This window comes from Pelecanus crispus, chromosome 6, assembly GCF_030463565.1.
Source record: "Pelecanus crispus isolate bPelCri1 chromosome 6, bPelCri1.pri, whole genome shotgun sequence".
Lineage (NCBI taxonomy): Eukaryota > Metazoa > Chordata > Aves > Pelecaniformes > Pelecanidae > Pelecanus > Pelecanus crispus.
In genome coordinates, this window is record NC_134648.1 from 56,915,746 (window position 1) to 56,930,759 (window position 15,014).

Sequence of the window (15,014 nt, forward strand, 5' to 3'; positions counted from 1 at the left end):
GAAGGCAAAAAGTTGTTAGTTTTAATATAAAGTTTGACATGTGTATGACAGATCGTGTTCATGGTTGTCATAGCAAGGAACTGGACTCATCAGCTACCTCTATGTTACGAATATCCCAGTGCCAGTCTTTGGCTCTGAGGCAGACTGCTGTGGCTTGACCATCTCCATACTGGTAAACTCTCTTCACCTCCCGAGTTAGGGCACTTGCATCCTTACTGCCTACAGGGAAGTGCCTGGGCTGGCGCTAACCCAGGGAACCCTGTGGGAAGTGCAGGCTGGCCTCGGGGACCGCACTGGCCATCCCCCTGTGTGAAAGATGAGCTCCAGTCCCTGTATCCTTGTACCATGCCCAGTATCGTCTGTTACTGGGTCCAGAGACGTTTTCCCTCCCCTGCTCATTGTAAAAGGTTGTCAAAATTCCTGGTAGAATATGGTATAGACCTCCCTACTGAAATACTGATGGTGCTGCGATTTTTTGCCATTATTGTTCCTATTTCTAAAAAGTAAAAAAATTCTGCTTTATGCGGGTATTTGAAAAAAAAAGTAAACCTGGGCAAAAGAAATGTTCTTTTTTACAATAGAAAATAGTTCTCTTAACCTTCATAAAGTAATTTGCTATTAGATCCGGATCTCAGGTCAAAAGTCCTACAAATAGCTGGAAAATACAAGGAAAAAATGGCACTTTCTGTTTGCTCTGTTGTTATTCTGACTTTGCGCGTGTGCTATTAACTACTTTTGGACAGAGGGTAGCAGATTAGACACTGTAGGAGGAGAACATTAGTTCTTACAGAAAGACACAAAGAATGCTGTGATTGCAATCTTACAAATTTTATATATTACATAAAAACAAAATTAAGGATCTTTTCTGTGTTCTTGTAAAATAATCTTTTTGGTTTTTTAGATCTTACTAGAGGGTACTAAGTTACAGGAGAGAAGATGGGAGACCAGTTTACAGACAATGAAAGCACAGTGAGTTCATTCCAGTGTTTTTTCCTTTATACCCCTTTTAATGATATACCTGTTACAACAAGATGACCGAAATGGCAAAAGAACAATCAGAAATTTTCTGCAAATGACAATAGTAAAATGAAGCAATGGTTTCTTAGCAACAAACTGGAAAATATGCTAAATAATGTTTTTTGCTGCTGAGGTTTGTGTATGCTATGTTCCAAGCATTGTTCTGAAGTAGACTCAGATTTTTGTGTGTGGTTCTTTTAGATTAATATTCTTACAGGTTTGCCTTGACATGGAGTTTTTCTGAAGAACCACTGTTCATGGAGGTTCTTACTGGGAGGACAAATAGAATAAAAAATCTTGTTTTGTAAGGCTAAGGCATTAGATTGTATATTAAAGCTGCACTTTTTAAGGGTTTGGTGAACTGTAAAAAAAAAAACAAAAAACAAACCACTGCCAAAAAAACCCCCAAACCATTCCAGTCAGAGACTGCTCATTTGGAAATGGTGAGCGACAGTGCAATCCAGCTCTGGCCATGTCTCAGTGGTGGTGAACACACTGAATTGAACTTCTGCACAGTTTAGGTGCTGAGTCTTGAGCAGAACTGCGATTACGCAGTGCATAATCTATATAGTGTACATGATGAAAGCGTATTTATTTTTGTGGAACATTAACAGAAAAAAGGGGAAAAGAAGAAGGAAATGTTTAATTTAATTTTGACCTTTATGGAAACTATTCAGTACTCTAAATTTGGGGGGGGGGGGGGGGGGGGGAAGCCAAAAAACCCCCCAAAAGAAAGCATTACTTTCAAGTTGACACAAAATGTATTGCCTTCCCCCCCTCCCAACATAATCCAAAAACATTCTGCTGAATTCTTCCTCATTTTTTGGTTTGGCCATTGCATAAGAAATTTTGGGTTTTAATCTAGAGTGCACACATTTTGCCTGAAAGCTTTTCTTGGCATGTCCTCCTATATCCCCCAAACCAGTTCCTTCATATTCCATCTGATTCAGGCATTGCCATACATGCTGAGACTTCCTAAATTTTCAACTTCTCTGCAAATAATTTGATTTACAGGTTAATTCTTTGGGAACGTGTAACAGGTAAAGTAAGAATCACAAGCTTTTTAGAGCAATTTCCAGAAGGCAGACACCTAACTGCTGGGCAGCAAATGAGAACTGTACGTCTGTGCAACATGACATATCCCTTCACGCAAGAGTCCTTAGGTTGAGTCAGTGTACGTGAAGAATCCTGGTACAAAGTCCTCCCATCTATTTTGTGGGTTTTTGATCTTAGTCTGTATTGCATTTAGAGTTTATTGCTTTAGAAGGCACAAATAATGCTATTTCCCTTTTTCCCCTAGGTATGAGTGCCATTTTCGCAGGTGCTCTGCAGCTGTCTCCATCAATGAAGGATTATTTAAAATCAGCCCTGTTTTGGCTTCGCAAGCTTGCAAAGCTCCTGTGTTGAAATGGAGGTTCCAATTCACGCTGGATTTCACAAAAGCAGTGTGAAATAGCTTTTCATTCTATTACAATAGCTATGACAAGGTTAGAATGAAGCTGAAAGTAGAGCTTTATTTGGGAGAAGAGAGTAGTGGAAAAGGGAGGAGCTGAAAGCAACAGCAGTGGAAGGGAAGTCATCACAGATGAGAATGACAGGCCACTTGGGGAGAATATGCCTGCAGATTTACTATCGGAGGGGATGAATTTTTATAATGTGGTTTTGGAACAAAAGATGCAAGCTTTTTTTTTCTACCTGGCAAATATCTGGGTCAAAAGATGTGTTTATATTGAATCTGGGCAAGCTAATTCCTTCTGTGATCTTTATTCTGGTCCAGTATTCAATTTACAGAAAAAAATAATCTTACTTTTATTCTGCTTTTCACATTTCCAGGATATTTGTAGATCTCTTTGACATATCTACTGATTTTAAAATTAATGGGAGTCACTGCACAGTGTTTCCTGGACTGAGTTATAAGGACAGATTTTTAAAGGCATTAAGGGAGCTGTTTACATGTTTATAAAAACCCTTCTTCTTTAGTGGCTTACAAAATTTATGTAAAATGTAATCTGATAAATCAGCCTAATTGTATATCTAAACTCCACATTCTTCAGTATTTAAAACTGAGTTACGAAATACCTGATTTGAAAACTGCAATGAGTTCCTAACTCAAGGCACATGAAAGAAAATGTCTTTGGTCTCATAAGATCTTCAAGATTTGTGAGAAGTATTTGCAAGGTGAAATAACCACAAAATGGCTGTGAAAGAACTTGCAAAAGGATTTTCCTAACTAATTAAGATTGGGATTTCAGTATGTTTTCTTAATACTTACCATTGGCAGAAGCCCGCATGTCAGGATTCTGAATTTGAGAAGATAACATTTTATAAAACTTTTTTTTTTCCCCCCCTTGTGGAGCTATTTAGTTAACTACTCAAAGAGGACTTAGGTTCAGTTGTAATTATTGTATTTGCTGTCTGATGATGTTCCCTGGTTAAAAGGATAATGCAAAGGAGATGTTTCTCATTTTAATTCATCATCCTGCCTTGAAAACTCCAAATGGTTTTGGTTTTCTATTACATAACAGTTTAATTATTTATATGTACTTTGGATTAGATTTTTGCGCTAGTAATTGCATTGTACATTTGAAATTAACAGAGATGCTTTAATTTGTTACTGTTTTACTGGTTTAACTGAGCACAGGATTTGGCCTCACTAGTATACAGAGAAGTAACGCACAAAGGACCACATTTATTTTTTGCTAACTAAAAGCTGAGGTACTTACCAATCATAAAAGAAAAGTTAATTAAATTCTGGGAAATGTACTAGATAGTGTTATCTAATCCTTACAATTTCTGGAATAATTTTTATACTTTATCAACAAAACTTAGTGGGTCATGTGGGCATTTTACGGCAATAGTGAAACGTGGCATCCGCTCACATTAAGCCCTTGTACAATATTTACAGGGTTTTTTTAACTCCTGGTGTGAGGTGATTGCTTAGTTGTGTGCCATATAATCATTGCAAAGGCCACTGTCTTGAGGCCTGGAGAATTACTTAGCTCAGAAAATGCCAAGCACAGCTGTGTGATTCTTGTCCTGCCTGCATTTTGCATCACTAACCCACCCCAAAAGAGGCTGTCTCACTAAATTTTGAAAAAAGACAGCATTTTCCATGCTCATTTGTCCACCAGTCAGGGCAAAAAATGGCATACCTTTATTTTGAAATAAATACCCTTCCTTGTAGCCCCAATGGACTCCGTATTTGCGAGCCAGAATGATAAATCCTGCAGCATCCAAGGCGTAACTGCGTGTATCAGAGAGAATATCCATACTGAAATCTGCCCTGCTCTAAGTATGAGCGGTGCGTAACCGGAGTCAGGGAAGGGTCTGTAAAGGCGAAGAGCGACAAGTTACAAAGAGTGGACCTGATGCCTTTGGTGTAGATTCACAATGTGCTGCCAAGGATGTCGAAGGTTTTTCTTTGTGTTTGGTTTTTTTAGATTAAAAGCATTCATTGGGGAAGGAAGCCGCTTTGGACTTTTCGTGAAGATCAGCACGTTTATAGGTTTCTAGTGTGTACTTCTGCTTCGAAATGGCTGTGTTGGCGGGGCAGGGCGCTGCTGAGGTGGCCTCGGACAGCGGGGAAGGGACGCTACCCGAGCTGAGGGGACGGCGGCAGCGGACGAGGAGCGCCCCGCGGGAGGCCGCAGCTGTGGGAGGAGAGGCCCGCGGGCGGCCGCAGCTCTGGGAGAGGGGCCCGGCGGTGCGGGGGGGGCGGGCTCGGCTGGGCGGTGCGGGGCGGCGGGCCCGGCAGGAGCCCGGCGGGGCGGGCTGGGCTGGGCGGTGCGGGGCGGCGGGCCCGGCCCTGCGGCGGGCGGCAGCGCCCCGGGGGGCGCGGCCCCGCGCGCGCGGGTACCGGCCGCTGAGGGGGGGGGCGGCGGCGGCGCGCCCCGCGCGCTCGGAGGCTGCCGCGCGCGGGAGCCGTTTGGCCCCGCGCAGGCCGCTGCGGCGCCGCGTTGCCCCGGCGACCGGGCTCGGCCGTGCTGGGGCGGCCCCGCCGCGGGTGCCGGCGCCGTGCGGGCCGCGGGGCTGTCCCGGCCCGGGTGCCGCGGCGCTCGCCCCCGCGCTGCCGGGGAGGGCGCCTGGGGGGCTGCGCCGCGGGAGCGGGACGGGGGCGGGGAGCGTCACTGCACCGCAGCGACCGTCCCTCCTCCCGGGGCGGGAGAAGCACAGGCGGCACCCGGGCACGGTGGCGGGGGGGGCGCCGCTCCGCGCCCTGCCCCGCCGGTGAGGAGCGAGCCCCCGCAGCCCGGGCACAGCGCGGAGAGGCTCCGCCGCCCCCTCCCCGCGCCCGGAGGCAGCCCGGCCCCCGCGCCCCCCCGCCCCGCCGACGGGGGGCGGCCCGCGAAGAGGGGAAACTCGGCTCGAAACTCGCCCCCCCCGCCCCCGCCGAGGAACCGGCGGCCGCACCGGCCTCCCGGCGCCAGGGTCTGCGGGCGCCGGCCCCGCTCCGCGCCTGCCCGGGCCAAGCGGCGCGGCGGGGCCGGAGAAAGTTTCCCGGCGGGAGGCTCGGCGGGGGCGAGCGGCGGCGGGCGGCCGCTGCCGCAGTGTGTGCGCCCGGGCGAGGCTGGCGGCGGCGGCGGCGGCGGCGGCCTCCCGGCGGCTGGCGCCCTCGGAGGGGGTGTTGCGCGGCGTCGGTCCGGCCTCCTTCGGTGCGATGTGAGACGCGGGGAGAGCATCGGTTGCCACAGGCGTTAGTTGTTACATGCATCCAATAATCTTCTTCTCCAAAATGGATTTTAGTCAGAGCAATTTGTTTGGATACATAGAAGACCTGCAGGAACTAACTATTATAGAGAGGCCAGTACGCAGGAGCCTGAAGGTATATACTCCAAAACAGAACGATGCTTTAAAATCCATTTGAAATTGTGTCTGGTTTATTTATGCACAGCTAACGGAACAGGCAGTTTGTTTTTACAGCACCAGGATACTACAAATTGTTTATTCCGAAATGACTGAAGACAGTCTCGAATTCTGTATAGCAGGGACTTAATATTTTCAGTATAAGGATATTAAGCTGGAAAAAAAATGGACTAACTTAGGTCTCTAGATTAATTTATATGTGACTTGTTTATACTTTAAGGGATTAATAGCGGTAGTGTCTGATGTGGAACTGTACTTCTCTTACATCCCATGTTTTCCTGGTGAAAGATTTATTTGATTGAATTTGAAGTGTTGGCTAGAGATTTCAAGGATTACATGCAAGTTACCCATGAAACTATCTCTGGATGTGGGGAGGAAGGGGTTGTTTTAAGAAGATTAGAATTAGGAAATAGTAAGGCATCGTAAACTCATAATCTCTATTTCACGCTTGACAGACACCCGAAGAAATAGAAAGATTGACAGTTGATGAAGAACTCAGTGATATTGAAAGGGCTGTTTATCTACTCAGGTATTTCCTAAAATATTACTGTGAAACATTGCTGACCATCGTGCTTACATACAGCTTTTTTAGTGCTTTGCTCTTCACTCCTTTTATTTTCTGTCTTTCAGTAGTAGTGTTTTACTTTCTGCTACATTAAAAGGTATAGACAAGGTAAAAATACATGCTGTAATTTTTTTTTTTTTAATGCATAGAATAGAATGCCTGTGTACATGTATAAACACTTCTTTTCTGAGTTTCTAATACGGTCCTCACCAACGCTGAGTTGTACTTCATCTTCTGTTCCCCTGCAGTCGATTTTGCAAGATTCCCTGAGTGTTAACGTTAACAACACCAGTCATCCAGTGACTTCATATTCACTCTAAGGCATGAGCAGTTACCACAGACTGATAACAGAGCTGTTCAAGCATACTGTGTATGTCTTGTCTTTCAGAAGACAAGACTTGAGAGATTAGTTTTATTGTCCTTAGGAAATACTGTAGAAGATACTATATTAATACTTCACTGTGTTCTGGTTTTTCATTTTACCTACTTCTTCCTGTTCTTTATTTATTAGCAGCTACTTGAATAACTTAAATTTTGATAGTTTAAAATACAGATCTTTCAACTACTGTGTAAGTCATCTTTGCGAGTACAAATGTTCCGAAGGATTTTGATTTGAATATGCATTTTTAAACAATACCTAGTAATTGGAGAACCAGCTGCAGCTCCCTCTCAGTTTGCTTATTCTGCTATTTTAAGTGCTCTTCTAGTCTATGCCTGTCTTCAATGTTTAGAGTACATATTCTCAGTGCCTTAATTTTCTCTTTTTGGGGCATGTGGCATTATTTTTAGGTAACCATTTTTGTCCACTGATACTGCTTTTGATACTGAATTTTGTTTATGTTTTTTTAACACTGAACGTTGTTAAATAGTGGATTTTAAAACTTGCTTTGCTAATAGTTCCTGTAATCAAAGCAGTCTGTTGACTCTAGGGAAATTCAGAGGAAACAGTTTGCATGTGGTACATATCATTGCAAAGGATGCATATCAGTTTTGGTTTTTACCTCACAGCAATCAGCATAGTTGACTTTTTTTTTTTTTCTTTCCCTGTGTGGCAGCAAATTTCTTTGCTCTTTTCCCAATTAAAGATCATGTTTCAAGCAATATGTCTTTACTGGATCATTGCCTTGTTAAAGGGTAAAAGGTTCCACTTTGTATCTTTCACTAATTGCTTTTCAACCTGGCCTTGAACTTCTCCTGACATCTTCATCTGCTCTCTCTCTACTTGAGCAGCTGTTCTGGGGACATATTTTTTTCCTTGTGATGAAGTTTTCGGTTTTGCCTCTGCATTGTCCTCATTACTGAAAGGTAGCTTCATCTCCGCTTGATAAGCTTTTTGTAAGGCAATCACTTGCTGTGATTGTTGAGGTATGTTAATACAATAATCCAGTGGAAGCCTTTGCTGTTCAATAGTATATTACATTCCCTGTACTGAGTGCAGTATGAGCAAACAGAATCGAAAAGCTGCCTGTAACACAGGCAGTATGCTTTATATAATGTACAAAGGTATGTATTTTTGGCTTGTCTGGCATTTTTTAATCTATTATATTATAATACCCCTGCCTGTTCCTGTTTGACAGTAATGTCAGTCTGGTCTTTTCATGCCTCATTTTCTCACACAGATGCATTATTTGCTGCCCTTCAGGTTGTCCCTTATGTGGGATTATCCTTGATGTTACCCAAAAAGACACTGCCTTTTCTGAAAATCCCACTGTAAAAATTGCTTTGGTGAGATTGAAATGAATTGTTAATGATGTCTGTGTTGTGCTCCATTGGGAAAAGATGATGCTATCTCGAAATACATTAAAAAATATGCAAGAACAATAATAGAAAGCAAATGTCTTAGCTTAAATATCTACAGGTAGTATCAAGATACTTAATGTTGTATCACATTGTCTTTTATATTGTCACTTATTTATGTAACCCTAATCTGCAAGTTGGAGATTTTTAATTTACTGAGGAGGATATCTTTAGTGTTGCTTGTACAGTACGTGGAGCTGACTAATACTGAGTGAAACCTTTGTATGATACAGCAAAGCTAATGTTTAGTAATTATTTTCTGTGAAAGTCCAAAGAGTCCTCACGTTTTACTGGCTTTCATTCTGAACAAAAAAGCCCAGCCACTTTCTTCCCTCCAAAACCTGCCATCAACTTCTCCTCCCCACCCTTGAACTTGGATACTCCGGTCTGCTTATATGCAGAGATATATGTTTAGTAGATACTTGCTTTTTCTAGATCACTGCTTCTGAAGTCTTCTACTGTTGTCTGAAAACAGGTACATGGACATCCTAGTTGGAGAGAATAGTAAAGACTTTTACTGTCTAAGTTTTTTTTGTCCCTGAATAGTGTTTTTTGTTTGGTTTGGGTTTTTTTTTTTTTCTTTGTCATCCCACCCACTCTCCCCCCCCCCCCCCCCGTAACTGATTCTTGCTATACTGTGTATGTGAGGAGGTATTAATTTCCCAACTCTCATCAGTTTCATCAGTTCATTCTTCTTTTTTTCAGCTCTTGTATTATTTCTCATTTAGCAGTAATACTATGGAGTTTCTGGCATGCTTGTTTACTTCTTGATATTGTAAAGTTATTTGTTTCGCTCATCTATTATGTATTTGTATCCATCTAATGATTATTTTGTATTTCTGCAATGTCTTGTCTGTCTGTATCTAGCCATGATGTATTGTCATAGATTTTGTAAATTTCGGTTCGTTGTCTTCTCATAAGTATGACATAAATATATGTCTACAAATGTTCTTAGCATACAGTGAGTACATTAACACATTAATCCTGTTTGAAGCCTCACTTTCACGGGAATGTGGCTTCATTTTAATTGGTTTTCTGTTGTTACCTATCATAGTTTGGTTTTACATTCTAAAGTGCTAATTGTAATTTTGATAATCCTAACAAGTTTTTTTTTTTATATATATGTATTTAATTATTTTTAGGGGATGACTTTGCTTTCAGTCTCCCCTTTTCTGCCAGTACTTCAGGTAACTATATAATGAGGTAGATTGACAAGATGATCTAGCTAAAGCTGATCATTTTTGGTCAGATTAGTTTTCAGCTACATTAATTCCTTGATTTGTCTCATCATGTGGATGCAGAAACAGTTGTGCAAGCAAAAGGAAAGGACTCAGTAGCTCTCCTGGTGGCCAGAGTCACTTTAATATGACATAAGCATGGGTGAACTTCAGCTTTAGATCTTTGTTGCTCAGTTTTAATTAGGTAACATTCTGCAATTAGACTGAGCAAATTCTAATTCAATAAGAATGCAGCAGCAAATTGGACTGTCATTTGCTGTAATCTCAATTAACTGTGATTCTGGTTGAGGAACTGGGCTTCCTTAGACCGGGTTGTCAGGGATGTTTATGAACTTGCCATGGAAGTCAAAATCTTCTAAAGGGGGAGAGGCATCTGAGCGTCTAGGATCTGTGTTTTAGAGCTTCAGCCTGAGTGCTTGGGGATTTCTGGAGGGTCTAACTGGAATCACTGAAGACCTGTATTCTGACTGTATTTTGGATGTTGCTGGCCTAACAGAAGAACAAGGAGAACAAAATAGCTACGTGCATCTCAACCATGTCAGTGTCAAGATTGATGGTTTATCATAAAACTGCCAGCAGATTGAGACAAGCTGCCAGACTTTTCACTGAAGCTACCGAATAATTTGCATTCCACTTCAAGGCATCCTGACCTCTACCAGGACAGTGGCAATAAGCAGCTCGGGGACAGTAATTTTTATTCCTGCTATGAACTTTTGCCTGTAGTCTTAGTTTCCATGTTTGCTGATGTTTCATTGATCTTACTACTTATTTTTATTTGTCTTACTGTAGCTCACCCTTTTATGGCATACAGCCAATAGCAAAATATGTATTCTTTGCCTGATGTGAATCTGGTTTGGATACAAGGATGCTTACTGGCATGCACGCTGTAGCATGGTTTGTTTTCTGAGGACTTTTCTGATAGATTTCCCGAGGGGTTTTTACATTGTTGTGTGTACTGTATTATTTCGTATTCAGCTACTTTTTGTTTATTGTGCCTGCTTAGTGTTAAAGCTTCCAGGCCTTGACATTTCTGTCATACTCAAAATAACAGGGTAATAATGAGTTATCAAGGTGGAAGATTGAATTATTCACCCTTTTGGGTACATACTGTACTTTGGTTTTGGAGTGATCCTATCTCTCAGTTCAGGAAACAACACAATGCCCCTCCAAAACATTTAGCACAGTTTTTGAAGACACAATAGATTCTTTATCTAGATTGGAAAGAATTCAATGCCTATAAACTTAGCATGTCTTAAAAAAAAAAGTTGTACTTTATTGTAGCCATCTTTGATTAGCTAGAGTATTCTCAAATTCTAAACATCTTTTTACACGGTATATGTTGTTAATTGTGTCAAAACCATTACTCTTTAAAAGATTTTTTTTCTGGCAGTTTTTATTTTCCTTTTAGTTTTTAGTCTTCATCGTGTTAGTTTTGGAGATTTTTTTCTCTGTAGGTGCAGGCAACTCACCTTTGAATTTAAATGAAAGCTTTCATTTAAATGTACCTTTAGGAGCAGCTTTTCTAATATAAACCTTGTGTGAAATTTTTTTGTTACATAATCGTGAGAACTGGCTACTCTAGTCAGATTATACAGCTTCTGAATTTATCATCCTGATGCATACATAGTATACTGAAAGATCCAGCTGTCATGCTAAGCACCTTGGAAAATAATTCTTCCAACTGTGCTGGCAAGCTATAAATACTAACATAAAAAGTATTTCTTCTTTTTTTTTGACACCTCCCCCCCCCCCCCCCCCCCCCCCCCCCGCGGCATAATTTAATAGTGTCTTTTGTTTTGTAAATTACAACTTAAATTTTATAAAACTTTCATTCCTGATTCCCTTAGTTGGATGGACAGATTATTTGCTTGACCTTGACTCTGTTATGCAAATAAATTAACGTATATGAAATTGATTCTTTCACCTTCAAGTGAAAGGTGTACCTGTAATATTCTGAAATAATGCTAAGTCACATATTTTTATTAAAATTTAGATTTGTGCAAATACTTCTGTTGATCATATTTGCTGAGTTGAAACTGCAGCTGAGGAACCAGCTGAAAATATACAGAGCAGTGTTAATATAGTGCTCTGAGAAACCTCAAAAAAAAAATAAAGAGAGAAAAATCTTCATTTCTGTTTTCTTTCTCAGGCCACGGTCAGTGCAGGGAGATGGCAGTGCCAGTCCTCTCCCTATTCTAGCGTTTGTGCAGTGTTTGTCTTTGTGCGTGCACAGCACGTTGGGGAATTTATCTAAGTCAAACCGTGAAAATAATGGTTAGTTTTAAAACAGATCAACTGTGTGATCCAGGACTTCGTGCACCTGAAAAAAGCCCTGTGCCAGCACAAGAGGTGTGCAGCAGCAGCATGGGAACAGGGCTTGGGAGTGGGTCAAATGGCTTTGAGACTTAGTACTATGTTTGGCTGGCTTATGGTATTCATGAAGCTAAGGTTTCCTGGTGTATGGTTTCACAGTCAAATTAAGCTGAATGAAGCTCTTCCTGTATCAGAGAGAGTAGCTCTTCTCTCCTTTCCTTACATGACTGCATGTTCTGATACATTTGCACCATGCAGTTGCGGTCAGATTAAGGAGCTGATGCTAATTCTAACAAATTTTTCAGGTACTTGCTTCCAACAAAATGTGCAACTGCATGACTGCTTGTGCTACTATAAGCGGGAGCATGAGCAGAGAAGATGTCACAGCTGGTAGATTACTCTCCTCAATAGCAGAACAGACTTAGTTCAGGTTACGCTAATCTTGAATCTGTACTTTGAATCTGTGAAGTCAAATACTGGTTGAAATGATGAGAGTATGAAGTATCAGCTGCAGTGTATTTAATGAGCCCTTTGACATTAAATGGACTTCTGGAAGTCTACATGAGAGCTGCGATGAGTGAGATCAGTGGTAGCTCTTCCTTATGCATTGTCAAATTGTCCTCTGGAGATGTCAATTATATTTATGTTTCAGAGCATCTTTGTGCATGACCACCACATACGGAGAAACTAGGCAGCTGTGTGGATGCCTTTTTTAATAGTAAACACAGTTGAAAGAACTGTGGGTTTTCTTAACTTACAAAAATTGTTGTTACCCTGGGAAAACCTTAACATGCTCTCCTAGAAAAGATCTACATAGGAATACCCACCTAAATATTTGCAATGTTTCTTTCTTTCTACATGACAAATCCCATACAGGAATAGCATGTTGCCCAGCAGGAGGCCGAGTTTGTTTTGTTTTTGTTTAGATGAGCACTGGCATTTAACAAATAACTTTAACAGCTGCACAGTTCATTTTAAGATGGCACGTAATTAATGTGTAAGTATAATAATTCTCTTTTATATCACCTTCCTTAGAAAGCTCCAAGTGTTTATAACAACATTTTGTACTTGCAAGGAGCTTTTATCCTCATGCTTGCTCAATATTACTAATTTATGTTTGTATCCTTTGCCTCGTTTGGCAAGAGATAATAGTATTGCACTAGTTTGTCAGGACCTGGAGATGCATCCAATGGAAACTGCTTGAGGATGTAGATGGGAAAATGTAATGTTTTGTGTTAGAATATATCAAATGTACAGACTCCTCAAAGAGTAGGTCAAGCTGTCCGTTTATGGCAAGTCTGACAACACTTTCACACAATGGTGCCCTGTAATATAATGAATGTCATATGCTAGTGACGGAATCAAGTATCTAGCGGAATTTCTTGAAAACTCCTGGTGTTTTGAGGACTACTTTGCTGTAGGCACAGGGAGCCCTTCACATGTCATGATGTGATGCTTCCATGGCCCTGTACTCTGATTCTACTTAATTTGTTGCTGACAGAGAGAAGCAGCAGCAGTTAGTACTGGTCCAGCTACTCTTCCCTAAAAAGCAGTAGTAGACATTTCAGTTTTGTGAGTATCAGGATAGTAGCATGCACCATTACCTGCCCCAAAAATCTGACTACTCTGAGACTCTTCAGAATAATGATTCTTAGTGCTGACACACCACATATTTTTACATTTGGAGCTCTTTCAGATACTTCTCTGCATCTCCACAAAGCAAGGCAGATAACACTCCATTATGTATTGGCTCACATTGCTGTGCTTTGTAAACTTTATGTGAAGGGGGGTTGTTGTATTGAGGTGAAATTCTGATTATAATTTAAGGACTTCAGGAACTAGGACTTCAGGAACTAGGACTGCAGGCTTGGGCCTGTGGCTGTGCCTCAGCTGATATGCTATGACAGGAATAATTTGGAATGAGACAAGAAGTATCTTCACTGAGATTTAATATTAATCCTGTTCTCTGGGGTATACTTGTAGAACTGTTTTATTTTGTTATTTTTAGAGTTCACTTTAGCAATATTAATGTTTTTGTCTTTGTTCCACCAGCTGGTAGTCTAAATGCCAACACTGTGGTAAAGTTATACTGGATCTTTATTAAGCCTCAGAGCCCAAAGCTTTATGTCACATGAAAGAAACCAGGATTATTTCATCACTTAAACAGAAATTTTTACACCAGGAAAACAGAATGGGAATGTAGACAATTCTTGAGCAATTCAAGGTCTCCATTATTCATTGAGAAGTTCTGCTTTGGTAGGGGCGTCTTATTTAATCTTTCAGGGGCAGCTTTTTGTGTAAGAAAAGTTCTCTTTAGGTCTTGAAGACAAACTGAAAAGGAAATTGGAAGTGATTTCTGTAGTGAGGATTTCTGTTTAAATTATGCACAGTTATAGGACTCTGTGCCTGAAAAAGAAGGTTGCTTCAGATTCCAAAACTGATGCCAAAAGTGGCATCTCTAGCCAAAGGCAGAGTTATGCCCTCAGGGAAAGATTTTTAAAGATAGGCTAGTGATACAAAAGTAGCAAGAATCTTTTCATTTGGACATGATAGTGATGGGAATGCTACTTACTTGAGTTGTTCTTGAAACTCACACTTTGAGAATTACCATGTCACTGGCATTCTTACATCTTGATTCCACCCCCCACCCCATTAAATGTATAATTACCTTCCTAGATCAGGTTGTGTATGGGTCTGTCCAGTCTGAACAGTAACAGTATCCTTTGCAGGCTTTGAAAATAAGGGTTCTCTAACTCTAATGCCAGAGTCTGTTAAAACTAGTTTTACATGGCTATCACATTCACTGCAGTTCTTGAGGTCGCTCCTCTCTCCATGAATAACCTTGCTGGTCTCATGGAGACATTTTTTTGACAAGATGGAGTCTTTCCCATTGACTGTTAATTCCCTATAGCCTATCAGATGAACATCCCGGTCTACGGAAGAAAAATGTCTTTCTGCTTTATGAGTCATAATAAAACAGAATGAGAAAAGAGACAAAGAACCACTTGGAAACTTCTGCTAGATCTCTTAGATAGATCTGTCTGAGGCATGCTTTATTGCCTCTGCCTGATACTTTTATACAAGCAGGAAAATGTACCAGGTATTCCATATCCATGTTATTATTTGAATGGACCCTTGATGATGCAGATATTCTTATTTAAATTCTACCTTTTAGCGGCTTTTGCATTCAAATAAATGTTTCTGCATGTTTCTTTTTGCAA

The 15,014-nt window shown here is 41.2% G+C and overlaps 1 protein-coding gene across 1 annotated transcript in view; it reads left to right on the forward strand.

The window, feature by feature from the left end:
* Positions 1 to 5,722: 5,722 nt before the first annotated feature.
* Positions 5,723 to 15,014, forward strand: part of PPP4R4 (protein phosphatase 4 regulatory subunit 4) — a 74,336-nt gene continuing 65,044 nt past the window's right edge. The window contains exons 1-2 of the mRNA XM_075712712.1: positions 5,723 to 5,839; positions 6,336 to 6,409. Coding sequence (XP_075568827.1) covers positions 5,723 to 5,839; positions 6,336 to 6,409 — 191 coding nt within the window. The remainder of the gene's footprint in view (positions 5,840 to 6,335; positions 6,410 to 15,014) is intronic.